General features: G+C 34.8%; 1 protein-coding gene across 2 annotated transcripts; it reads right to left on the reverse strand.

The window, feature by feature from the left end:
• Positions 1–4,117: 4,117 nt before the first annotated feature.
• On the reverse strand, positions 4,118–26,665 carry LOC111142238 (NKG2-D type II integral membrane protein). 2 transcript variants are annotated; one of them, XM_022495281.1, is made up of 6 exons: positions 26,544–26,665; positions 25,247–25,353; positions 23,931–24,038; positions 17,384–17,535; positions 10,375–10,478; positions 4,118–4,342 (listed from the first exon to the last, which is right to left on the reverse strand). In XM_022495281.1, the coding sequence occupies exons 2-6, from the start codon at positions 25,284–25,286 to the stop codon at positions 4,225–4,227; spliced, it is 522 nt and encodes a 173-aa protein (XP_022350989.1). In that variant the 5' UTR covers positions 25,287–25,353; positions 26,544–26,665; the 3' UTR covers positions 4,118–4,224. The 2 variants fall into 2 exon arrangements, with proteins under 2 accessions (XP_022350989.1, XP_022350988.1); XM_022495280.1 differs by lacking the exons at positions 25,247–25,353; positions 26,544–26,665 and adding exons at positions 17,900–17,935; positions 18,375–18,467 and having other exon boundaries at positions 23,931–24,036.
• Between the last annotated feature and the right edge of the window lie 1,302 nt (positions 26,666–27,967).

Here is a 27,967-nt window from a genome sequence, read left to right on the forward strand (position 1 = left end):
AAAGACCTTTTAAAGATTAAAGTAAAACGAAAGTATTTAAGAAAAATCAAGCTTTTGTGAGGCGCCTAAGTGGCTCAGTCGTTAAGCGCCTGCATTCAGCTCAGCTCATGATCCCAGGGTCCTGGGATGGAGTCCCACATGGGCTCCCTGCTCAAAGGGAAGCCCGCTTCTTCCTCTCCTACACCCGCTGCTTGTGTTCCCTCTCTCCCTGTGTCTCTCTCTGTCAAATAAATAAATAAAATCTTAAAAAAACAATTTGTCAACAGCAATTTGTTAATAGCAGCAGCCTTGATAGTAATGGAGGTAAGAAATGGCAACTCTGATTATGTATTTATATATCTGCACTTTAAATATCCATATATATGTCCACTTTAAGTAAATATATATATATACCAATCAGATTACAGACATATTAGAGGTTGTGTGTAAGAGAAAGAGAAACTTCAAGGATGACTCCAGGTTTGTGTTTGTTTTAGATTTTTTTTTGGACATAATTTTATACCTATAAAAACTCTGCAAAAGCAGTACAAAAGCTTATACTCTTCATCCAGAAACTACTTCAATGTTGAGATACTATCGTATTTACTCTAGTCTTTCCTCTCTCTATCTTTCTTGGTCTCCTCTTCCTCCTCCCTCTCAATGTTTGTTTTTGTGTCTAACAGATTTGGAAGGTTAACTGTCCTTTCTTTCAAGAGTGGGTTGAAGTTGCTTTCCTGCAAGAAATAACAATACTAATGGTATTGTTAATAGGCAGACCATTATTCACCTTGAACTACTTTATTTTTTTTAGTCTGAAAATGTCTTCCTTTTGCCTACATGTTTAAAAATGTTTTCATGGGCATAGACTTTTAGAATTTACAGGGTTTTTTTCAGCAATTTATTTTAAAAAATTAATTTTAAATTCAATTAGCCAGAGTTGAATGCAATTCTTTTGGACTTGGCTCTCAGTTTATATGAATTCAGCTTTTTTACATTCTACATATAAGTGAGATCACATGGTATTTTTTTCTATGTCTGCCTTATTTCACTTAGCATAATGTGCTCTAACTTCATTTCATATTGTCACAAATGTTAGGATCTCCTTCTCTTCTGTGCCTGAATAATTATTCCATTACTTACATGTATCACATTTTCTTTATCCATTCTTTTGTTGGTGGACACTTGTTTTTTTTCCATGTCTGAACTTTGTAAATAAGAATGCAATGAACATGAGATGCAGGTATCTTCGAGACAGTGATTTCAAGCTGCTTCTTAATTTTCCTGAGCTCAAAATAATTACGTGAAAGAGGCATATTTTAGGGTGACATATTCTGTTTTGCTTCACTAGAAAGGATCCTTGTTACTATTTTCTGAAATGTAGGTTTTGTTACTTTTTATGTAAGAGTGTAGCCATAGAGTGTTCCAGTTTTAGAAAGATAACTTGTAATGGGGGGAGGGGGGTTGGGGGGGTGAGATTATGGACATTGGGGAGGGTATGTGCTGTGAAGTGTGTAAACCTGGCGATTCACAGACCTGTACCCCTGGGGATAAAAATATATGTTTATAAAAAATAAAATTAAAACAAAACAAAACAAAACAAAACAAAACAAAACAAAAAAAAGAAAGATAACTTGTATTTAAACCTTTAGGAAAGGTGGCCCCTAAGCTTTATCTTGTATTCCCGGTGCTCCATGACAACAATCAAAACAGAAACTAAGGTTCTCTGAGTTTACCGTAGACCATCAGAATGGAAGTCAGTTTCTGTGGTTGCTTTTCTCTTGAGAATCCCATTTTCACTGAATTGTAAGATTCTAGTTTTTTATTTTTTACCATCTTGTTGTTGTAGCAGCGTTTTCCCTAAACTGTAATACATTACATAACAGTATTACAAAATGTTTTTTGCTATTTTCAGTGGGACCTAGTAGCAGGCTATTTTCCCTTCTTTAATTCCGGAAATGGTAACATAGTCCAATTTATATTGCTTTATTTTTTCAAAGCAAACATATGTGATTTTTTGCACACTTTCTATGATTTAAATATTTAATAATAAAACCTTAAAACAAGTGTGACTGTTAAATTTTGTTAATTATGAGTGGTGCATATTACAACTTTACACAAGAATTTAAAAACTAATTTGGACTAACACATTCCTCAGCCCTTGATTGACTGAGAAAATAAAAAATTTTCTCCATGGCATTTTATATTAATCCCCCCCCGCAAAAATGCTATTCAACCCCCTTCCTCATGCCCCTCACAAAACACACAAGTGGCAATTACACTTAGAAAAAAATAAAAAAATATAATGGGGTACACAAAGCTCCACATGTTTTAGCCTCTGCTTCTCTCTCCTCCACTTTGTAGGCTCCTCATCTTCTTCATCATTCTGCTCTGCTCAAATTGGTTTTTTTTGGGGGGGAGGGATAATTGTTTTGCTTTACAATTTTTAAAAAATTGAGTATAGTGCACAGACAAAATTACATTAGTTTCGGGTATGTAAGCAACCTAAGTGTCTGTCAATAGATGAATGGATAAGGAAGATATGGTGTGTATACATAATGGAATATTGCACAGCCATAAAAAGAGGATGAGATTGTGCCACATGAGATGACATGGATGGGTCTGAAAGGTATAATGCTAAGTGAAATAAGTCAGACTGAGAAAGACAAATACCATATGACTTCACTCATACATAGAACCTAAAACAAACAAATAAATGAATAAACGAACAAAAAGCAGAATTAGATGTGTAAGTACAAACTGGCTTTCTATCTTTTTAAAAAATTTTATTTATTTATTTATTTATTTTTCCTTTTTTTTTTTTTTTTAATTGTGTTATGTTAGTCACCATACAGTACATCATTAGTTTTTGATGTGGTGTTCCTTGATTCATTAGTTACGTATAACACCCAGTGCTCATCACAACATGTGCCTTTCTTAATTCCCATCACCCTGTTACCCCCTCCCCCAGTCCTCCTCCCCTCTGAAACCCTCACTTTGTTTCCTGGGGTCCACAGTCCCTCATGGTTCATCTCCCTGTCTGATTTCTCCCTCTTCAGATTTTCCTCCATTCCCCTAAGGTCCTCCATGCTATTGCTTATGTTTCACATATGAGTGAAACCATATGATAGTTGTTTTTCTCTGGCTGACTAGCATCACTTAGCATAAGGAATATTATTCAGCTATCTGAAGGGATGAATACCACCATTTGCATCAACATAGATGGAACTGGAGGGGATTATGCTAAGTGAAGTAAGTCAAGCAAACTGGCTTTCCTTAGAGTCATACACTCTTCTAACATCTGCACATTTGCAAGTAGTATTCCATTTGCTAGGATTCTGTTATCCTTATGATTTGTCCAGACAACTTCTAATCACTCTGCAAGTTTCCATTCAGGTGTCATTTTCCCACTGAAGCCTGGAAAGTCCTTTTCAAACTCAATTCTTTAATTTTCTGTATTTTGTAATACCTGGTGCCATACCATAGTCTTACTGTGAGGAGTAATTCAATTTCTGCCACACATCTCATGTACTGCATTAAACTAGTAGTGGCATTTTGAAATTTTGAGGAGAAATTTGTTGATATTTCAACTTTCATTTCGAAAACTTTTAAATATAGCAAATGTAATGAACCATTATATACCCGTCACCCAGCTTTAAATTTATTTAATTTTCAAAATTTTTGAGTTTGAAGAACTCTAAAAGTCTTCTTAGTGTAATATTTGTGCACATTTAATAAAGTAGCTTGAAGTTTAGTTTAACCCTTGGTTTCATCAACAGTTTATTAAATATAAAAATGAATTTGCTCATTACTAGAAATTTTACAAAAATTAAACAAAACATTTTTATAGAAGATAAATTCTTAAATTATCAGCCTTTATTCCCCTGCAAGATTATTTTTGTGTCAGGTCACAGATGGAAAAATAATTCAATAACTATAGGCAGAATTTTTTTCTGGAAGTTTTCTTCACAGAGAACATTCAGAGAAAGGCTTATTTTTTTAAAAGATTTTATTTTTATTTATTTGAGATAGAGCGACAGTGAGAGAGAGAGGGCACGCAAGAATGAGGAGGGGGCGGGGCAGAGGGAGAAGCAGGCTCCCTGCTGAGAGCTTGACTTGAGGCTCATCCCAGAACCCTGCAATCATGACCTGAGCTAAAGATAGAGCCTTAACCGACGGAGCCACACTGGCACCCCAAGAATGGCTTCTGTGCTCTTGAATTCTTTATTTTTTATAAATCATAAGCATTTATACAATCCTTTGCATGCAGATGTATGTGTTTGGAGTTGAACAGTTTTCAGTATAACCTTTAAAACTTGATCCATAAACTGCACAGGTTCCATTCTGCATTTCAACCATTGTTAATCTAGAAGGACAAATTATATTTGTGACTTTATTAACACATATTTAAATATTTAATATGTAAATTAATTCAAACAATACATATTTATTAATGCATAAATATAAAAATGCAATACAACAAATCTAAATATAGGTATTGAAATAATATTGTTTCAGAAGGTTTTAGGACCATGCCTAGTCTTTCTTAGTTAAAGATATGCAAAATATAGCCAACTCAGTTATAAAAGCAAGAACTTCATTCTATTATAAATTATATGCCACTATTTTTTGCTACATTGGAAATTAGTCAATTTAGGAAGTCTGGAATCTCTTGATACATGTACCTGAGTGAAATGAAAGTTTTTAAATTTTTTTAAGCATATCAAATAGGTTAGAACTTAGAATTCAGTTTAGAAGTCAGCAGATGTCATGTTTTATGTAAAAATAAACAATCTTCTTTGGATATATGCAAATTTACTTGGTAAGGAAATAAATATTGTAAAATTCTTTTATATATGGAATGTCTGTATATATATATAAGTATATATATATATATATATATATATATAATATGTGTGTCTGTGTAGACATTCCACGTAGAGATAGTTACTTATTTATTTTTTCATGTAGAGATAGTTATATCTGTGTATCTATTTTGCTTCAGAGTCTGGTGATTTGTATTCTGCCAGGAACCTGTGGGAAATAGAAGGCCAAGGAGAGAGTGAGGATGCATCAGTGTAAATCTGAACAAAAAATTAGAGGAAGACCATGGTCCGATAGTTTGTATTCAAAAGGACAAGGGAAGAGACTCAGTCCATATAGAAACCATTAGCTACCATAGGAGAAAAAATTAAGATATTTTTAGTAACTGCTGTTAGTTGGTCTCAATCTATGTACATTAGAGTCTCATTTTTAAATCTCACTCTTTTTTTTGATTCCTTCCATTTCTGTGTGTTTTCCCATACTATTTGTATTCCATGTCTGCCAGAGTACTGATTATTCTGGATGGTACTTATTTGCTTATACCCATATCTCTAACTGAAGTGTGAAACCCCTGAAGGAATTGTGTCCTATTCATCTCTGTCATTATCTCTGCAAAGTTCCTGGAAATTGAATAACACTCAAAAAATATCACATGCATAACTGAAATTTATCTTTCTAGTTGTTTTGCTTTTGCTTCTAAAACAAACATTTACACTTAAAGCATGGAAAATACTGAGATAAGGTGAAACAAGTTTTATTAGTATTTCTGGAGAATAGACTGGTTTTCGTCAAAAATAAAATCGCAAGCCATACAGAAATGAGGTCATTCCACATCAAGTCTAAGGTGTACTGGGGCCTCCAAATTCCAAATATATAATGAAGGAGGAGCATAGGTAGTATCTGTTACAATGAATATAAGGGGAGATATGAAAGAAATAGATGGCAGTAAAAGGTTATTCATTGATTATCCATTAGGGAAGCAAACTGAACTTTAAAATCAAGGAGAAGCGATTTTTTAAAAAGATTTATTTATTTATTTTAGAGAGAGGGAGAGAAAGGGAGAGAGGGGCAGAGGGAGAGAATCTTCAAGCAGACTCCCCTCTGATGGTGGAGCCCAAAGTGGAGCTTAATCTCATGATCCATGAGATCATGACCAGAGCTGAAACCAAGATTGGGATGCCCAACCAACTGAACCACCCAGGTGCCTTGAGAAGGGATTTTTTTAAAGGTCATTCAATAGTAATTCTGGCTGTAGAGTAATAAAGACATTTATTTGAATCCCTGCCAGAGCTATTACTCATTTTATAGTTTAGGTGAATTATTATATACTTTAAAACTCTGTTTCTTACCAGCAAAATTAAAAATGACCCCGTTATAGAGGTTTTTAAGACTGTTCAATGAAAAGATACATATGAAGAGCATAAAACTGTCTGTGACAGAAAGGAACCAGCTAATTAACCAGACATTAGCGTTAATGTTGTTGTGATGTTTTTATTATCTCTACAGAACTAGAGATTCAAATAAGTAAAATACACTTGAAATAAAGAATTAAAAACTTTTATAGTTTTATATAAGAAAAAAGCACAAGTTAACTTCATTCCAATTTCAATTTGTTTAATGTATTTGTAACTGTAGTGTGTCTGAGGGAAAGGAAAGAGAAATGAAAGGGGGGGAAATTTGAAGAAATAATAGTAGTAAATTTTTTAATTTTATAAACTCATAGATCTAAGAGTCTCAACAAAACACAAGCACAAGAAAAAAAAAAAACTAACCTAAGGCATATTACAACCCAATTTCTCAAATCCAGTTATAAAGAAAAACTATTAAAGTAGCTAGAGGTGGGAAAGATATATTATAGGGTGGCTAAATGGATTAAAAATGAGGTACATCAATATGCTGCCTGCAAGAGACTTACTTTGAGGGCACACATAGGCCAAAAGTGAATGAATGGTGGGTGATATTCCAGGCAAATGATATGCCAAACCAAATAGGTGTGGGCATAGTTATATCAGTCAAAATAGACTTTAAGTCAAAATCAGTCACAGAAGACAAGAATGTCACTATATTGTAGTAAAGGGGTTGATTAATCAAGAGGATAAAACAATTTTAAATATATATTCACCTAACATTGGAACACCTAAATACATAAAGAACCTACTAACAGAACTGAAGGGAGAAAGAGATAGCAATACAGTAACATAGGGAATTTCAATATTGTACTTGTAACATTAAATAGACATGAGACAATTAATAAGGAAAGAGTAAATTTGAATAATACTATAGACTAAATGGGCCTAACAGACATATCCAGAACATTCAATCCAACAGAAGTAGATTACACATTCTTCTTAAGGACATATGAAATGTTCCCCAGGATAGATGATATATTGGGCCACAAAGCAAGCCCTAACAAATTTATGATTAAAAATCATATCAGGTGTTTTTTTAATGACCACAATGGTATGAAACTAGAAATTGATAGCAGGAAAAAACCAGAAAATTTCACAAATACATGGAAATTGAGTGACATGCTCCCAAACAACCAATGGATTAAAGAAGAAATCAAAAGAGACATCAAAAAGTATCTTGAGATGAACAAAAATGAAAATACAACATACCAAAACTTATGGAATATAGCAAAGCCATTAGTTCTAAGAGGGGATTTTATAGGAATAAATGCCTAAATGAAGAGAAAAGAACGATCTCAGATGAGCAACCTAACATATACATGTAAATATGTTATATATATAACATATGTAGTACAATAATATGCATGTCATCTGATATTATAATCTAGTATACAGCATGACTATAGTTAGCTGTGTTATTTAGTTTCCAACAGAAGTGTGTTATTTATATACTTGAAAGTTGCCAACAGAGTTAATTTTAAATGTTCTCACCAAAATAAATAAATAAATAAATAAAAATTGTGGTCAAGTGAAGGTGATAAATGTGTTAACTAACCTTTATTGTGGTGATCACTGAACAATATATATATGTGTATCAAATCATCATATTGTGCACCTTAAACTTACACAATGTTATATGTTAATTATATCTTAACAGGCTAGAAAAAAAAATAGTACAAAGTTTAAAAGGAAGAAGTGGAAGGATACTATTGCAAGAATACCATACTAATACATAAGTGATATAATACCAGTTACTAAATAAGTCAGAGAAAGACAAATGCCATATGATTTCACTCATATGTGGAATGTAAGAAAAAGAAGATGAACATACAGGAAGGGAAGGAAAAAATAAAGTAAGATGAAAATAGAGAGGGAAGCAAACCATAAGAATTCTTAATTATTGGGAACAAACTGGGGTGCTGAAGGAAAGTTGGGTGGGGGAATGGAGTAGTTGGGTAATTGGCATTAAGCAAGGTACTTGATGTAATGAACAATGGGTATTATATTCAACTGATGAATCACTGAACTTTATCTCTTAAACTAATAAACAGCGAATTGGGCAAATAATAGACAAATTGCAAGATAAAGACTTAAATGATATAAATAATCACATAGAAAGTGAATGTCTTAAACTTCCCATCAAAAGGGCAGAGATCATTAGATTTGATGATAAAATGACTCCAACTGTAGTCTGTCTATAAGAGTATTCTGTCCATAGAAGTTAGTTGTAATATAAATACAGAGATAGGTTAAAAAGAAAGGAATACAAAATAAATACCACATTAGCACTAATCAAAGAGAACCTGACATGGCTATATTTATAATAGACAAAGGAGGATTTCACAGCACAAAATGTCATTATGGAAAAAGAGATTACATAATGATAAGAGTCATAAATTCATCAGGAGTACACAACAACCCAAACATTTATCAATAGAACTTAAGAATATTTTGGGAAAAAAATTTTGAACTACAACTAAAATACATAAATCCATAATTATACTCCAAGATTTCAATATCTGTCTCTCAGTAATTAATAGAATAAATAGACAGAAAATCAGAAAGTTTAAGACTGGAGCAACACTTCCAGCTAACTTGACCTAATTGAAATTATAATACACTCGCCCCAAGGATCGTGTAATACACAGTTTGTTCAACTTCACATGGAACGTTTTGGAAAACAGACCATGGTCAGGTCCATAAAACTAATCTCAATAAACCTAAGTGGATTCAAGTCATACAAAGTATGTTCTTTGATTAAGATGGAACTAAATTAGAACTCAGTAAAAGAAAAAATCTCTGGGAAATTCCAAACGTTGGAAACTAAATAACACACTTCTGAATAATGCATGGATCAAAGAAGAATGCAAATGGGAATTTAGAAGCTATTTTGAAGTGAATGAAAATGAAAACACAATATCTCAAAACATGTGAGGATATTGCAAAATTATCTTACATATTTGTAGCCTGAATGTTTCTATTAGGAAAAAAAATTCAAACCAATAGATCAGTTTTCACTACAAGAAACTATGGTGGTTTTCTTTCTCTTTTCTTTAGAGGATAGATAAATGGGAGTCCTTTAATACAGCTGAAGGTTGAACGAGGAGCCTGTGTGAGTGAATACTGAAATATAGTGGAAGTGGGGAGCAGAAATTAATGAAATAGAAAATTGAAAAATAAATGGTAAATGAGCACAAAAAAGATGTTCGTCATCATTAGTCATTAGTGAAATGCAAGTTAAAACCACAATGAGATACCACTACACACCTGTGATAATGGCTAAAATGTCAGGGATGTAACAAGTGTAGACCAGGATGGAGAGCAACTAGAACTCTCATACACTGCTAGTAGGAATGTAAAACAGCACAGTTACTTTGGAAAATAGTTTGTCAGGTTCTTAAAAAGTCAAACACATACTTATTAATTACCCAACCATTCTACTCTTACCTTTCAATGTAAGAGAAAAGAAATGTATATGTTCTGTATATGTTCATACAGACTTGTACACAAATATTCAAGTAGCTTTATTGCTAATAGTCAACAACTGGAAACTACCTATCTATCCATCAACAGAGGAAAGGCAAAGCAAATTGAGTGACTCATAAATGGAATACCTCCAGGAACAAAAATAAGTTAATCCTTCATACATGCTATGAGGTGGCTGAATCCAAAATAATTGTGCTGGGTGAGAAAGCCAGACTTGAGAATGGCACATATGGCAGAAATCCATTTATATTAAATTCTATAAATTGCAAACTAATCTATAGTGACATAAAGTAGGTTAGTTGCCTGGGGTCAGAAAAAGGTGGGCAGAAAGGAGTAAGAAGGAGAGATTACAAGGGTGCAAAGGGAAAGTTTTGCAGGTGAAACTTCTAGAAAGAATATGTGTTTGATACTTAACCTCTCTGCTTTAGTCTCTTCCTCTGTAAAATGGGCATAGTATTAGATTTACCTTGTGCAGTACTTAGCACATAGCAAACAATGTTACTCATTATAATTGGTATTGGCTGCTCTGTCTATAATCTCCTAAATTTAGGCCCTCAGGGTGTTTTGCTGAATCTGTTAGGATATGGGAACTCCTGGCATTGTGTGAAGTAACATGATCTTGAATGACCATAGAGACAGCTTAGAGACAAAACCCACAAATAGACGCCTTAAGACTTACTGGTTCTGTAAGAGAGTGGTGCCATCTTCCCACTGCCAAGATCCATTTGCTGGAATTTGTATTAGTCCCATCCAATGGTATGATTTCACTAATTTAAAGAAGTCCTGTTTGAGAACACAAATAAATCAGTGCTCAGAATTTTAATTAATACAAAGCCATAATCATTTAATCATTTTTTCCCTACACTTGGGGAAATGCATTCTGTCCTCTAGCCTAATTCTCACTTAAACACTGTACATAATACCTAAAATTTCTGTGCTTTCTTATTTTTATTTATTTTTTTAAATTTTAAATTTTTATTTTTTAAAAAAAGACTTTATTTATCTATTTGAGATGGGGGGAGCACACAAGTTGTGGGGCAGAAGAGGTGGAGGGAGAGGGAGAAGCAGGCTTTCCACTGAGCAGGGGCCTGATGCAGGGCTCCATCCCAGGACCCTGGCATCATGACCTGAGCTGAAAGCAGACGCTTAACCAAATGAGTCACCCCAATGTCCTGTGCTTGCTTTCTTTTATTTATTTATTTATTTATTTTTAATTTTTTTAATTTTTTATAAACATATAATATATTTTTATCCCCAGGGGTACAGGTCTGTGAATCGCCAGGTTTACACACTTCACAGCACTACCATAGCACATACCCTCCCCAATGTCCATAACCCTACCCCCCTTCTCCCAACTCCCCTCTCCCCAGCAACCCTCAGTTTGTTATGTGAGATTAAGAGTCACTTATGGTTTGTCTCCCTCCCAATCCCATCTTGGTTCATTTATTCTTCTCCTACCCCCTTAACCCCCCATGTTGCACTCCACTTCCTCATATCAAGGAGATCAGATGATAATTGTCTTTCTCTGATTGACTTATTTCGCTAAGCATGATACCCTCTAGTTCCATCCATGTCGTCGCAAGTGGCAAGATTTCATTTCTTTTGATGTCCGCATAGTATTCCATTGTGTATATATACCACATCTTCTTTATCCATTCATCTGTTGATGGACATCTAGGTTCTTTCCATAGTTTGGCTATTGTGGACATTACTGCTATAAACATTCGTGTGCACGTGCCCCTTCGGATCACTACGTTTGTATCTTTAGGGTAAATACTCAGTAGTGCAATTGTTGGGTCATAGGGTAGTTCTATTTTCAACATTTTGAGGAACCTCCATGCTGTTTTCCAGAGTGGTTGCACCAGCTTGCATTCCCACCAACATGTAGGAGGGCTCCCCTTTCTCCGCATCCTCGCCAGCATCTGTCATTTCCTGACTTGTTAATTTTAGCCATTCTGACTGGTGTGAGGTGGTATCTCATTGTGGTTTTGATTTGTATTTCCCTGATGCTGAATGATATGGAGCACTTTTTCAGGTGTCTGTTGGCCATCTGGATGTCTTCTTTGCAGAAATGTCTGTTCATGTCTTCTGCCCATTTCTTGATTGGATTATTTGTTCTTTGGGTGTTGAGTTTGCTAAATTCTTTATAGATTTTGGACACTAGCCCTTTATTTGACATGTCGTTTGCAAATATCTTCTCCCATTCTGTCAGTTGTCTTTTGGTTTTGTTAACTGTTTCCTTTGCTGTGCAAAAGCTTTTGATCTTGATGAAATCCCAATAGTTCATTTTTGCCCTTGCTTCCCTTGCCTTTGGCGATGTTCCTAGGAAGATGTTGCTGCAGCTGAGGTCGAAGAGGTTGCTGCCTGTGTTCTCTTCAAGGATTTTGATGGATTCCTTTCTCACATTGAGATCCTTCATCCATTTTGAGTCTATTTTCGTGTGTGGTGTAAGGAAACAGTCCAATTTCATTTTTCTGCATGTGGCTGTCCAATTTTCCCAACACCATTTGTTGAAGAGGCTGTCTTTGTTCCATTGGACATTCTTTCCTGCTTTGTCGAAGATTAGTTGACCATAGAGTTGAGGGTCTATTTCTCGGCTCTCTATTCTGTTCCATTGATCTATGTGTCTGTTTTTGTGCCAGTACCATGCTGTCTTGATGATGACAGTTTTGTAATAGAGCTTGAAGTCTGGAATTGTGATGCCACCAACTTTGGCTTTCTTTTTCAATATTCCTTTGGCTATTCGAGGTCTTTTCTGGTTCCATATAAATTTTAGGATTATTTATTCCATTTCTTTGAAAAAAATGGATGGTACTTTGATAGGAATTGCATTAAATGTGTAGATTGCTTTAGGTAGCATAGACATTTTCACAATATTTATTCTTCCAATCCAGGAGCATGGAACATTTTTCCATTTTTTTGTGTCTTCCTCAATTTCTTTCATGAGTACTTTATAATTTTCTGAGTATAGATTCTTAGCCTCTTTGGTGAGGTTTATTCCTAGGTATCTTATAGTTTTGGGTGCAATTGTAAATGGGATTGACTCTTAATTTCTCTTTCTTCTGTCTTGTTGTTGGTGTAGAGAAATGCAACTGATTTCTGTGCATTGATTTTATATCCTGACACTTTACTGAATTCCTGTACAAGTTCTAGCAGTTTTGGAGTGGAGTCTTTTGGGTTTTCCACATATAGTATCATATCATCTGCGAAGAGTGAGAGTTTGACTTCTTCTTTGCCAATTTGGATGCCTTTAATTTCCTTTTGTTGTCTGATTGCTGAGGCTAGGACTTCTAGTACTATGTTGAATAGCAGTGGTGATAACGGACATCCCTGCCGTGTTCCTGACCTTAGCGGAAAAGCTTTCAGTTTTTCTCCATTGAGAATGATATTTGCGGTGGGTTTTTCATAGACGGCTTTGATAATATTGAGGTATGTGCCCTCTATCCCTACACTTTGAAGAGTTTTGATCAGGAAGGGATGCTGTACTTTGTCAAATGCTTTTTCAGCATCTATGGAGAGTATCATATGGTTCTTGTTCTTTCTTTTATTAATGTGTTGTATCACATTGATTGATTTGCGGATGTTGAACCAACCTTGCAGCCCTGGAATAAATCCCACTTGGTCGTGGTGAATAATCCTTTTAATGTACTGTTGAATCCTATTGGCTAGTATTTTGGTGAGAATTTTTGCATCTGTGTTCATCAAGGATATTGGTCTGTAGTTCTCTTTTTTGATGGGATCCTTGTCTGGTTTTGGGATCAAGGTGATGCTGGCCTCATAAAATGAGTTTGGAAGTTTTTCTTCCATTTCTATTTTTTGGAACAGTTTCAGGAGAATAGGAATTAGTTCTTTAAATGTTTGGTAGAATTCCTCCGGGAAGCCGGCTGGCCCTGGGCTTTTGTTTGTTTGGAGATTTTTGATGACGGTTTCAATCTCCTTACTGGTTATGGGTCTGTTCAGGCTTTCTATTTCTTCCTGGTTCAGTTGTGGTAGTTTATATGTCTCTAGGAATGCATCCATTTCTTCCAGATTGTCAAATTTGTTGGCGTAGAGTTGCTCATAGTATGTTCTTATAATTGTCTGTATTTCTTTGGTGTTAGTTGTGATCTCTCCTTTTTCATTCATGATTTTATTTATTTGGGTCCTTTCACTTTTCTTTTTGATAAGTCTGGCCAGGGGTTTATCGATCTTATTAATTCTTTCAAAGAACCAGCTCCTTGTTTCGTTGATTTGTTCTATTGTTTTTTTGGTTTCTATTTCATTGATTTCTGCTCTGATCTTTATGATTTCTCTTCTCCTGCTGGGTTTAGGGTTTCTTTCTTGTTCTTTCTCCAGTTCTTTCAGATGTAGGGTTAGGTTGTGTACCTGAGACCTTTCTTGTTTCTTGAGAAAGGCTTGTACCACTATATATTTTCCTCTCAGGACTGCCTTTGCTGTGCCCCACAGATTTTGAACCGTTGTGTTTTCATTATCATTTGTTTCCATGAATTTTTTCAATTCTTCTTTAATTTCTTGGTTGACCCATTCATTCTTTTGAAGGATGCTGTTCAGTCTCCATGTATTTGGGTTCTTTCCAAATTTCCTCTTGTGATTGAGTTCTAGCTTCAGAGCATTGTGGTCTGAAAATATGCAGGGAATGATCCCAATCTTTGATACTGGTTGAGACCTGATTTAGGACCGAGAATATGATCTATTCTGGAGAATGTTCCATGTGCACTAGAGAAGAATGTGTATTCTGTTGCTTTGGGATGAAATGTTCTGAATATATCTGTGATGTCCATCTGGTCCAGTGTGTCATTCAAGGCCTTTATTTCCTTATTGATCTTTTGCTTGGATGATCTGTCCATTTCAGTGAGGGGAGTGTTAAAGTCCCCTATTATTATTGTATTATTGTCGATGTGTTTCTTTGATTTTGTTATTAATTGGTTTATATAGTTGGCTGTTCCCACGCTAGGGGCATAGATATTTAAAATTGTTAGATTTTCTTGTTGGACAGATCCTTTGAGTATGATATAGTGTCCTTCCTCATCTCTTATTATAGTCTTTGGCTTAAAATCTAATTGATCTGATATAAGGATTGCCACTCCTGCTTTCTTCTGATGTCCATTAGCATGGTAAATTCTTTTCCACCCCCTCACTTTAAATCTGGAGGTGTCTTCAGGTTTAAAATGAGTTTCTTGTAGGCAACATATAGATGGGTTTTGTTTTTTTTATCCATTCTGACACCCTGTGTCTTTTGAGTGAGGCATTTAGCCTATTAACATTCAGGGTAACTATTGAGAGATATGAATTTAGTGCCACTCTATTGCCTGTAAGGTGACTGTTACTGTATATTGTCTCTGTTCCTTTCTGATCTACTACTTTTAGGCTCTCCCTTTGCTTAGAGGACCCTTTTCAATATTTCCTGTAGAGCTGGTTTGGTGTTTGCAAATTCTTTCAGTTTTTGTTTGTCCTGGAAGATTTTAATCTCTCCTTCTATTTTCAATGATAGCCTAGCTGGATATAGTATTCTTGGCTGCATGTTTTTCTCGTTTAGTGCTCTGAATATATCATGCCAGCTCTTTCTGGCCTGCCAGGTCTCTGTGGATAAGTCTGCTGCCAATCTAATATTTTTACCATTGTATGTTACAGACTTCTTTTCCCGGGCTGCTTTCAGGATTTTCTCTTTGTCACTGAGACTTGTAAATTTTACTATTAGGTGACGTGGTGTGGACCTATTCTTTTTGATTTTGAGGGGGGTTCTCTGAACCTCCTGGGTTTTGATGTTTGTTCCCTTTGCCATGTTGGGGAAATTCTCTCCAATAATTCTCTCCAATATACCCTCTGCTCCCCTCTCTGTTTCCTCTTCTTCTGGAATCCCAATTATTCTAATGTTGTTTTGTCTTATGGTGTCACTTATCTCTCTAATTCTGCCCTTGTGGTCCAGCAGCTGTTTGTCCCTCTTTTTCTCAGCTTCTTTATTCTCTGTCATTTGGTCTTCTATATCGCTAATTCTTTCTTCTTCCTCATTTATCCTAGCAGTGAGAGCCTCCATTTTTGATTGCACCTCATTAATAGCTTTCTTGATTTCAACTTGGTTAGATTTTAGTTCTTTTATTTCTCCAGAAAGGGCTTTTATCTCTCCGGAGAGGGTTTCTCTAATATCTTCCATGCCTTTTTTGAGCCCGGCTAGAACCTTGAGAATCATCATTCTGAACTCTGGATCTGACATATTACCAATGTCTGTATTGATTAGGTCCCTAGCCTTCGGTACTGCCTCTTGTTCTTTTTTTTGTGGTGAATTTTCCGCCTTGTCATTTTGTCCAGATAAGAGTATATGAAAAAGCAAATAAAATACTAAAAGGGTGGCAAAGACCCCAGGAAAATATGCTTTAACCAAATCATAAGAGATCCCAAATCGTGAGGGGGGAGAAAGGGGATAAAAGGAGGTTCAGAAAGAAAAAAAAAAAAAAAGGAAATGATTAAAAAAAGAAAACGAATAAAGAAAAAATATAAAAAAGAAAAGAATATATATATATATTAGATAAACTAGTTAAAAACGTTAAAAAAGAAAAGCGTAAAAGTTAAAAATTAGCAGAAGAAGAGAGAAAAAAAATTGAAAAAGAAAAAAATCAAATTAACTGCAAGATAAAGAATCATGGGGAGAAAGCCATGAGTTCCGTGCTTTGCTTTCTTCTCCTCTGGAATTCCGCCGCTCTCCTTGGTATTGAAACTGCACTCCTTGGTAGGTGAACTTGGTCCTGGCTGGGCTTCTTGTTGATCTTCTGGGGGAGGGGCCTGTTGTAGTGATTCTCAAGTGTCTTTGCCCCAGGCGGAATTGCACCACCCTTGCCAGGGGCCGGGCTGAGTAATCCACTCGGGTTTGCTTTCACGAGCTTTTGTGCCCTGAGCGCTTTCCGTAGAGTTCCAGAGGACAGGAATGAAGATGGCGGCCTCCCAGTCTCTGGCCCGGAGGAGCCGAGAGCTCGGGGCCCCACTCCTCAGTGCGCCCTCAGAGAACACCACCCATTTACTCCTGTCTGCCTGGCCTCCGTCCGCGCTCCGAGCTGACCAAGCCTGTGACTGGTTCAAGGTAACCCCGAGGTGTGAGCTCACTCCTCGGCTCTGTCTCTGTAGCCGGCTTCCCCATTCTAATACCTGCAAGCTCTGCAACACTCAGATACCCCCGATCCTTCTGTGACCCTGCGGGACCTGAGGCCACACTGACCCCATGTGGGCTTCACCCCGGTTTAGCCTCTGGAGTGATGTCCCTCAGCAGAACAGACTTTTAAAAGTCCTGATTTTGCGCTCCGTTGCTCTGCCGCTTGCCGGGAGCCGGCCCCTCCCCCCGCGGTCTATCTTCCCGTCGCTTTGGATTCACCTCTCCGCCAGTCCTACCTTTCAGAAAGTGGTTGATTTTCTGTTTCTAGAATTGCTGTTCTTCTTCTCTTTGATCTTCCATTGGATTTGTAGGTGTTGCAGTCTTTAGATAAGCTATCTAGCTGATCTCCTGCTACCTGAAGTAGTCTCAGCCTGCTACTTCTCCGCCATCTTGATTCCCCTCTGCTTTCTTATTTTTGATGCAGAAAAATTTAGGATGGCTATATCTGAGTCTTAGTGACTCTCTTATGTTTCAGGTTCATATTTCAGTGAGTTGCCTCCCATGTTAGGACTGAGTATAGTAAGGGAAATTAAAACAAATACTCAACCTGATCTTCTCTGCTGTATATCTTCAGGAGACTGGAATTTTGAGACATACAAGAAGCTTGGCTCTGGTACCAGTTTTTGCTCTCATTAAAAAATTGGTAACAGTTATTTTTATAACATATCCAGTTTTTAGGACATGGGCCACAATAACTTTCTAGAAAGAGAGAATATATTATTAATTCTGTACGAGTCTGAAGATTATAGCAGATTTTGTCTAGACAGTTTAAATACTCTTTTATTGTAACTTTAACATTCCAGATAGCCAATTGGATCACCTCCAATGACATATCTTTACACATTTATAAAGAGAGACAGATGTCAAAACCAAGTATCTTCTGCTTTTTTTATAAGCACTCTTTCATTGTTAAAAAATAAAAATTGGGGGATGTTATGGATTATGGACAAGAATTAATCATTTTCTCACACACTCTCTTAATAACATTGGATGCATGCTTATGCTCAGTTATATAGAGATTCATGTAATCTGTGCTTCAAAACATTAGAAAACTTTCACTTACCTTGCAAAGAAATTGGAGCTTCTTGGTTGAATAATGCTATTAAAATAATTAAGAGGATTAAGAGGTACAAACTTCCAGTTATAAAATAAGTAAGTCATGAAGATGAAAAGTACAACATAGGGAATATAGTAAAAAATATTGTAATAGCATTGTATAATGACAGATGGTGATTACATTCATCATTGTGAGCACTGAGTAATGTATAGAATTGTTGAATCACTATATTGTACATCTAAAACTAATAAAACATTATATGTAAAACACAGTTCAAGAATTAAAAAATAAAATTATTAAAAGGTTATTAGTAACATAGTCCTAGCAAAAGTAGTTGACACATTTTTACACTAATAGCAAAAACATAAAGACACATACAATATTGCCTGTTTATGTCTCTGTATTTCTGAATACTAATCAAAGTAATGCATTACAATCATTAAGTCAAGAATGTTCTATCTACTTCTCTACTATCACTTACAATGTATGAATATGGCACCGCATATCATTACCATTATAATGAAATGGATCCCCATGGCTATAGCAATGGCACGGGCTACAAAAAATGGAGGTGCTGTCAAAAAAAAAAAAATGAGAACGAATAGAAAATAAAGATTAAAAGGTTTGGTATGTTCATGTTTGATATAAATGTTACGAGTGCTTTTTAGGGGGGAGGGACATCAGTACTTTTACTTAGAACTAGTAAAATAAGTACTTTGCAAGTGATTAAAAAAAAAAAAGACTACAGAAATGCATACTCCCTACTGTTTCTCTCTAAAAGTTCTCCAGTTTCCTCCATAGAATAAATCATGGCTATAATTTAAAAAATATTTTTATGTAGATACAATAATAAATATAGACATTTCCCTTCAATCACTTTTTAAAAACATGTTGAAGAAACTGCAGAAAATACTTCGTGATTTTTTTTTCGCTTAAGAAAATATCTTAGTGATTATTCTATATCATGTCTTATAAAGTCAAAATTTTATAAATAGTTGCTTTCATTACATTTCATTGATACGTGGACAAAATCTATTGACAAACTTAATTTTTTCCAACATGTATTTAAATTGTTTCTGAGTTTTGCTATTAGATATAACAATATGAATAATATTTTATACACACTTGTGTATATTTTTGAGTTCCTCTTTAAGAGAAATACTTGCGAGAGTAACTGCTGAGTCAAGGGCATTTGCATTTAAAATTTTTGTAGTGATTGAAATTTTCAGTCCAAAGAAGAAATACCAATTTATGTAGTACCAAAAATAAATTTAAAAGCTTGTTTGCTCACATCTTCTCTGCACTAAATATTATTCACATTTTAAAATATCTAAACCTTATAAGCAATATTTTTAATTTAAATTCTGTTTTTCCTGTTATGAATAAGATTGGACATCTTTTACTATGGTTAAATAATGTTTTTATTTTATTTCTCTGATAATTCTCTTGTTTGTATTGAGTAGCTGGTTCCTTTTTTGCTTTTCGGGTTAAGGGTATTAGTTCATTTCTTACCATATGTTTTGCAAACACACATCTCAGATATTTCTGCTTTAACATTATGAAATTGTAGGAGTGTTGAATGTGTAACGGTTACCTTGATCAAATTTTCCTTTATAACTGATTTTTTTTGGATATGATAAAATGTCTTCATTATTCTTAGTTTATAAAGTATGTTGAACTCATGTGTCATCATGTTATATGGTTTCCTTTATTTGACCTATTTGATATTTTTGCGTGCGTGCGTGTGTGTGTGTGTGTGTGTGTGTGTAATAAATAAGGTAGGAACTTAAATTTAAAATTTTTTTTTCCAAATGGGCACTTAATTTTTCTAACATCATTTACTGAATAAATCAATGTGTTCTCATTGTTATGAAATATCACCTTTAGCATGTAATACATTCATAGTTGTATTTTCATTTATTCCTATGTTCTTTATGCATTTTCCACTCACACTATATGTAAAATTCCCTTAGTTTTGCAATATGCTTGAGTTTTTCACAGTACCCACAACTATATATTACATTTCTTTTTCAAAATATTTTGGTTATCATTACACTTAATACGTACCTTAAGAACTTTAAAATAAAAAGAACTTGGGATATGTGGGTGGCTCAGTGGGTTAAGCTTCTGCCTTTGGCTCAGGTCATGATCCCAGCTTCCTGGGATCGAGCCCCATATTGGGCTCCCTGCTTGGCAGGAAGCCTCCTTCTCCCTCTCCTACTCCCCCTGCTTGTATTCCCTCTCTCGCTGTGTCTCTCTCTGTCAAATAAATAAATAAAATCTTAAAAAAAAAGAAAAATAAAAAAATAAAAAGAACTTTAAGCTTTTCAAGAACCTGTATGTTTAAAATATTGTAATTAATCTTTCAATAGAGTCACATTAAATGCATAAATATATGGAGATAATTTACATCTTTAAAATGTCTTTTCCCATTATGCATGTCTTATTTTATGTTTGTCAATATAATTTTTTTTTTTTTTTTTTGGCCAGAGAGAGAGAGGGAGAGAGAGCAAGCACAGGCAGACAGAATGGCAGGCAGAGGCAGAGGGAGAAGCAGGCTCCCTGATGAGCAAGGAGCCCAATGTGGGACTCGATCCCAGGATGCTGGGATCATGACCTGAGCCAAAGGCAGCTGCTTAACCAACTGAGCCACCCAGGCATCCCGTCAATATAACTTTTTAATTTAAGATTTTATTTATTTATTTGACAGAGATCACAAGTAGGCAGAGAGGCAGGAAGAGAGAGGGGAAAGCAGACTCCCTGCTGAGCAGAAAGCCTTATGTGGGGCTTGATCAAAGGACCCTGGGATCACGACCTGAGCTGAAGGCAGAGGCTTTAACCCACTGAGCCACCCAGGTGCCCCTGTCAATACAACTTTAAATTGATAGTTTTACTTCTAGCGTTTTTAATTAAAAAGTTTATTTCTGTATTTTTTAAAAAAAATTTGGTCTTGTATATATGGAATTTTTGTTTCATCACATTTTTATTGTTTTTCTAGATAGTAAGGTAATTGATTTTTATATCTTATCTTCAATTGAGTCCTCATATCAGATTTTCATATTGTTTGTCATATTTTTGAATGAAGCTTTTGAGGGTCTTTAAAAGGTTGCTGGGGGGAGGAGGGATGGGAGAGGGTGGTGGGGATATGGACATTGGGGAGGGTATGTGCTAATGAGTGCTGTGAAATGTGTAAACCTGGTGGTTCACAGACCTGTACCCCTGGGGATAAAAATACATTATATGTGTATTAAAAAATTTAAAAATTAAAAAAAAAGTATTTTAAATTACAAATAATTGCAAGTAATGTTTATTTTGCCTTTTTATTCTAATGTCACATCATTTGCTTTTTTTCTTTTTGTTGGTTATTCATGTTGGCTAGCACCAGCAGAACAATTACTATTAGTCAACAACAATGACAGCAAAAATTCTTGTCTTTTCTAACTATAATAAAAATGCAGGGGCGCCTGGGTGACTCAGTGGGTTAAAGCCTCTGCCTTCGGCTCAGGTCATGATCCCAGGGTCCTGGGATTGAGCCCTGCATTGGGCTCTCTGCTTGGCAGGGAGCCTGCTTCCCCCTCTCTCTCTGCCTGCTTCTCTGCCTACTTGTGATCTCTGTCTGTGAAATAAATAAATAAAATCTGTAAAAAAAATGCAGCTAGCATTTATCAATAAGCATAATGATAACTTCTGAATAAGTATATATTTGAAAAAAGTATGTATTAGAGATTTTAAAAATTAAGTTCTTTTAAATTAAGAACTCAGAGTGATTTTTATCTAAAACCTTTTCAACATTATGCATATGATCATACAAGCTTTCCCCTTTGATGACTGCATATGGCACATTTCCCTCCTTGTAATCCACTAATAAATAATCATTTATTTTTTAATACTTTATGAAGATTCATAAGTGAGAAGTCTGTTGTTTTCCTTTCTGTGTAAACCATTTCAGGCTCTATTTTCAATGGTATTCTGGCTTGATAAAAGACAGAGAGCTTATCTCTGTACATTCTGAAACATTTCTGTGAATGACAATCAAATTGTTGCTTCCACACCTTTAAGAACAGATCTCTGAAAGATATTTTGTATTTCCTTTCCCTTTTGTTTCCATTTCATTTACTTCTCCTTAAAGTTAGTTGTTCAGTGCTCCCTTAGAAACTGCGGTCTCACATTCAATGTAATCTCTAGCCAAATACCAAAAGCATTTTTCATGGAGCCAGAACAAACAATCCTAAACTTTGTATGGAGCCATGAAAGACCCTGAATACCCAAAGCAACCTTGAGAAAGAAAAGCAAAACTAGAAGCTTTACAATTCCAGACTTCCAGTTGTATTACAAACCTGTAGTAATCAAGACAGTATGGTCCTGGCACAAAGATAGACACATAGATTAATAGAATAGAATAGAAAACCCAGAAATGAACCCACAGCTCTATGGCCAACTAACCTTTGACAAAGCAAGAAAGAATATACAATGGAAAAAGGACAGTCTCTTTGACATATGGTGTTGGGAAAATTGGAGAGCAACATGCAAAAGAATGAAACTGGATCACTTTCTTGCACTATACACAGAAATAAATTTAAAGTTGATGAAAGACCTAAATGTGAGACAGGAAACCATGAGAACTCTACAGGAGAACAGAGACAGTAAACTCTTTGACATTGGCCATAGCAACTTCTTACTAGTATGTCTCCTGAGGCAAGAGAAACAGAAGCATTTTTATAAAAATAAAAATCTTCTTCATAGTGAAGGAAACACTCAACAGAACTAAAAGACAACCTATGGAATAGGAAAAGATACTTGCAAATGACATATCTAATATCCAAAATATATGAAGAACTTATAAAACTCAACACCCAAAAAACAAATAACCCAGTTAAAATGGACAGAAGGCATGAATACTCATTTTACAAAGAAGACATCTAGGTGGCCAACAGACATATGAAAAGATGTCCAACATTACTCATTATCAGGGAAATACAAATCAAAACTATGATGAGATATCAACTGACACCAGTCGAAATGGCTAAAATGAACAACACAGGAAACAACAGACGTTTGTGAGGAATTGGAGAAAGCAGAACACTCATGCATTGTTGGTAAGAATGCAAACTGGTACAGCTACTGTGGGAAACAGTATGGTGGTTCCTCAAAAAGTTAAAAATAGAACTGTCCTACAATCCATCAATTGTACTACCAGGTATTTACCCAAAGGATACAAAATACTAATTTAAAGGGATATATGCACCCTGTTGTTTACTGCAACATTATTAACATTAGCCAAATTATGGAAAGATCCCAAATGTCCATTGACTGATGAATGGACAAAATGAATGGATAAAAAAGTGATATATATATGTATATATATATTAGAATATTTTATAGATAGAATATTAGAATATCACTCAACCATCATAAAGAATGAAATCTTGTCATTTGCAATGGTGTGGGTGGAGCTAGAGAGTATTATGCCAAACAAAATCAGTCAGTCAGAGAAAGACAAATACCGTATGATTTCACTCATATGTGCAATTTGAGAAACAAAACAAATGACCCTAGGGGGAAAAAAGGCAAACCAAGGAACAGACTCTTACCTATAGAGAACAAACTGATGGTTACCAAAGGGTAGGTGGGTGGGAGATGGGCTAGATAGGTGTTAGGGATTAAGGAGAGCACTTGTAATGAGCACCAGGTGTTATATGTAAGTACTGAATCACTAAATTCTAAACCTTAAACTATTATTACACCATATATTAACTAACTGGAATTTAAATAAAAACTTGAAAAAAAATCAAGAAACTGCTGTCCTGGTTGTCATTATTATGTTAATGATAGTATCATTTATGGGGCATGAAAAAATTCTAAGCTGAACAGTATCTGCTAATTGTATTATATATTCCAATATTATACTAGAGTTAATTTCATTTCTGCTTTTCTCATTAAGGTAAAACAAACTGACTGTTAATCACTGATCTAATCATACAGATTCCAAGACTCACCTCAGTATAGTGAGAAAAGACAAATGGAGTATTGAACTTACGATTTTCTCCACATTTGCTTGTGATTAATGTAGACTCTCTCTTTTGCCATCGTGGAGATGTACTATGCTTTACCAGTTCCAAGTTATAATTATGAACTTCATTCATTTCTAGAGAAAAGCAGTTCAGGTCAATAGGAGTCATAGCCTTTCAGCCCCTTTGGTCATAGTTTTTCATATTTAACTTGACATACTGTTCATATCCTTTTTAAAGTATAACATCAAGTTACTTTTGTTTTATATTACTTCATTATTATGATTTTTGTACTTGTAATATGAATAAAATTATATTTATTCTATGGCAAAAGGTCTTTAGCAGATCTGTGCTATAAAATAAGGTAATTCTTAGTGTGTGATAAAATCTAACATTAAAATAAAGACAGTGTATAGTAAAATAGGGACCTAGGGAGATAGACATGTGTTTAATTCATAGAGCCATATTTGCTAAATTAATAACTTCACAAATTATACGCAAAAAAAAAGAAAAGGGAAAAAAGGAACAAAACACCAAAGGATATTAACACAACTTGTCATGAGTGGTTTAAAAAGTGAAATTAAAATAACATTCATTTAGAATCAATAATGTTAATCATGTAGTAAGCAGTAATTGCCTTTTTTTTCCAGTGAAGGACATACAAATAATGTGTAAAATTTTAAGATAAAGACAAATAAGCTGCCTCTGAACAAGACAAGTAAAAAGCCACTTTGCTCTCTTCCTGAAATAGTTATCATTACTGAATACATAAAAACTTTACATAATGAAATGTTAATATTAATTATCTTTTATACCTGAAACTAAACTAAAGCATTGTTTGTACATACCATATGTAACATAATTATCAAACATGTGAAGAGGGTAGGTATTATTTTATGAATGAAAAAATTGAATGTTACAGGAGGCCAAAATCATATTTGTATTTAATATAATGCTAGAAATAGAAATTGACTAATGTACATATAACATGTTTTATATCTCTATTTGATAGAGAAAGGAAACTCAAGTGCAGAGAAGATGTGGGTTGTCCAGATCTCAAAGCTACAGACTAGTAAAAGTTTGATTAAAATTCTTCTAACTCCAAATCCTCATGCTGTCACTATTTCAGGCTACCTCAAATTGTGAAAGATTTTACTTTAGTTAATGAAACAAAGGAGGAAAAAAGCTTTCAAGTTTTTGAAAACTCCATTTAAAATATAACATGAAATGAACATAAATGAATTAGAGTAGCTTGCTTTCTTATGCCTTGTACACTTGTATCAAATTCTGGGAATCTTAAAATTATACACAGGCTAAATTACACATCTATGTGGAAAACACATACCCATGTTGGGACGAGCCCACCGATCTCGGATCAGGTTCATTGTCAGATTATGACTATTTATTTACTCCAGAGATGAATCCAAAATCTTCATGTTGAAGATGACATATCTTCCTTAGAAAAATAAGAATACAAAAATATCTCTCCCATTCATATATATAAAGAGGATAATGAAAATAGGAGTTCATACAAGCCAGGCAAAATTAAAGTTTTGCATTTCTTTTAGTTATAAAATAAAAAATAAATATTTAAAAAATGCAATAGGTGTTTTTCATTCACCTACATTAAGCTACTTAATCAAAAATATTTTCCATCACTGATCTTGAATGACAACATCTATAGTTTTCTATTTACAGTTATCTTACTTGGTGACAATTTTTTTTGGCAAGGCAAATTTGGGTAAGACATATGAATTCTTTGGATGTTTGTTTCTAGTACATATTAATTCAACTTCTGTCCATAGTATCATCATTAGTATCATCATCATCACCACCATCATCATCATCTGTAAGTTATCATCACCATCTTTATTAGCAAAAATGATCTCATGTTTATTTATATAGTAACATCTTACAGTGTCTAGAAGAGCTTTCAGAGAGAAAATGGCTATTAAATAAATATACGTAGTGCATAGATTTTAAAAAAGCTGTTTCATATTTGATCATCATAGTAGGAAGTAACAATATGTTTTTTTCACTTTGCAAATAAAGTCGTGTATCACAGAAGGTAAGTGCCCTGCATAAGAGCGGAAAATTCCCATGTGTGAATTCAAATTGAAATTCAATCTTTTTTTTTTTTAATATTTTACTTATTTATTTGAGAGAGAGATAGTGAGAGAGAGCATGAGCGAGGAGAAGGTCAGAGGGAGAAGCAGACTCCCCGTGGAGCTGGGAGCATGATGCGGGACTTGATCCCGGGACTCCAGGATCATGACCTGAGCTGAAGGCAGTCGCTTAACCAACTGAGCCACCCAGGCGCCCCGAAATTCAATCTTTTAATCCCAAATGTAGATTGATTCCTCTAGTTTTGTTTAATGACAAGACTCCATCTTCTAGCAACATCATAACATCTTATTCTTCAGTAAATATATCCTGCCTACTCACCACTGAATGTAGTGTAAACCAATATATACCTCAGAAGTAAGAAGAATTCCTTGACCTCCGTAATTCTATTCAAAGAAGCAATTATAGTTACCTTACAGTGTAAATATTTTTGGAAACTTTCTCGAGTTTGAAACCTCGGGAATTTCTCATTTCCTGAAAAACAGTTTTTAGAAACACAGACACACACAGAAACACACCTGATCAAAGAAGGAAGGTCTTGATTCGTGTGGATAAAAGTCTCCTATACAACTGAAAAATTAAGACACGCCCTGAGCTATCACTTTAGAACTAAAACTAGAGCAGTACAGTCAATTCTGATTCCTAAGAAAGATATGGCAAGTGTTACTGTAATCTCATATTGTGAAGAAGCATAGCACAAACCACACTACTTCCACTTCATCACAGCACAGAAAATTCCACTATGTAGTGAAATAAATGGTAGGCGTTAACATGATTTTATGACTTAAATGATGAATTCAGTGATAAGAAGGTACCCAGAGTTTTGAGAAACACATGGTGTTATTAGATAATTTCTTTCTGAATTTTAAGTGAAAAATTGTTCTAAAATATGGTTATAAGTACTGTGTGGGGGAAAAAAGATGAAAATTAAGTTAACTTCATAATCATTTTGTGAACATGCTGTTATAAATTTGAATGGAATCAAGTATGCTATATCATATAAGTTGGAACTATAAAAAGATATCTTCCATATGTATACACCTATATATCAGTATATGCACACACACAAGTGCATACAAGTATATAGACATATATGTGTATTCACGACCTTTTAATTATAAAAATATATGCATACAAAATAAAAGTTCCATAATGAAAAAGTGCATACAAAAATAAAAGTTCCATAATGAACCCTCATATGCATAGCTTCAACAATTATCAGTTTGTGGTTAATGACTTCATTTATGATATATGTGGTATCTCACACCATCTCTGCTCCTATTAAACAGGACCTTTACTTTCTTTGTGAAAATTGCTCATTATATTACTTTCTATTTCTCAGAACATTAGCACCAAATCTTATGCCAAAATACCAATATAATCAACTAATGTCTTAGAGTTCTGGTTTTTAGCTACTCATAATTTTTTTTACCTTAAAAAATGATAAAGAGGACTACCACACCCAAAAGGAGCCTGGAGGAAGGGGACCAGTCTTACACTATTGGTGGAAATGCAAACTGGTACAGCCATTCTGGAAAACATATTTATATATATGTGTGTGTGTATATATGTATATATACACACACACATATATATAAAACATTAGGTGCTGGAATTGTGGAAAGTGTTGACAAAAAGTTACTAAGCTGAAGGCAGGTGGTACTGTCATCCTACTTTATACATCTCACAGTGTGAAGAATGCAGATTTTTTTTCTTTTTTCTTTCTTATTTTTTAAAAGATTTTATTTATTTATTTATGTGACAGAAAGAGAGGGAGAGATCACAAGTAGGCAGAGAGGCAGGCAGAGAGAGTGGAAGCAGGCTCCCTGCTGAGCAGAGAGACTGATTCGGGGCTCGATTCCAGGACCCTGAGATCATGACCTGAGCCAAAGGCAAACACTTAACCAACTGAGTCAGCCAGGTGCCCCCGAAGGAAGGAGTC

This window comes from Enhydra lutris, unplaced genomic scaffold, assembly GCF_002288905.1.
Source record: "Enhydra lutris kenyoni isolate GAN:26980312 unplaced genomic scaffold, ASM228890v2 scaffoldscaffold7, whole genome shotgun sequence".
Lineage (NCBI taxonomy): Eukaryota > Metazoa > Chordata > Mammalia > Carnivora > Mustelidae > Enhydra > Enhydra lutris.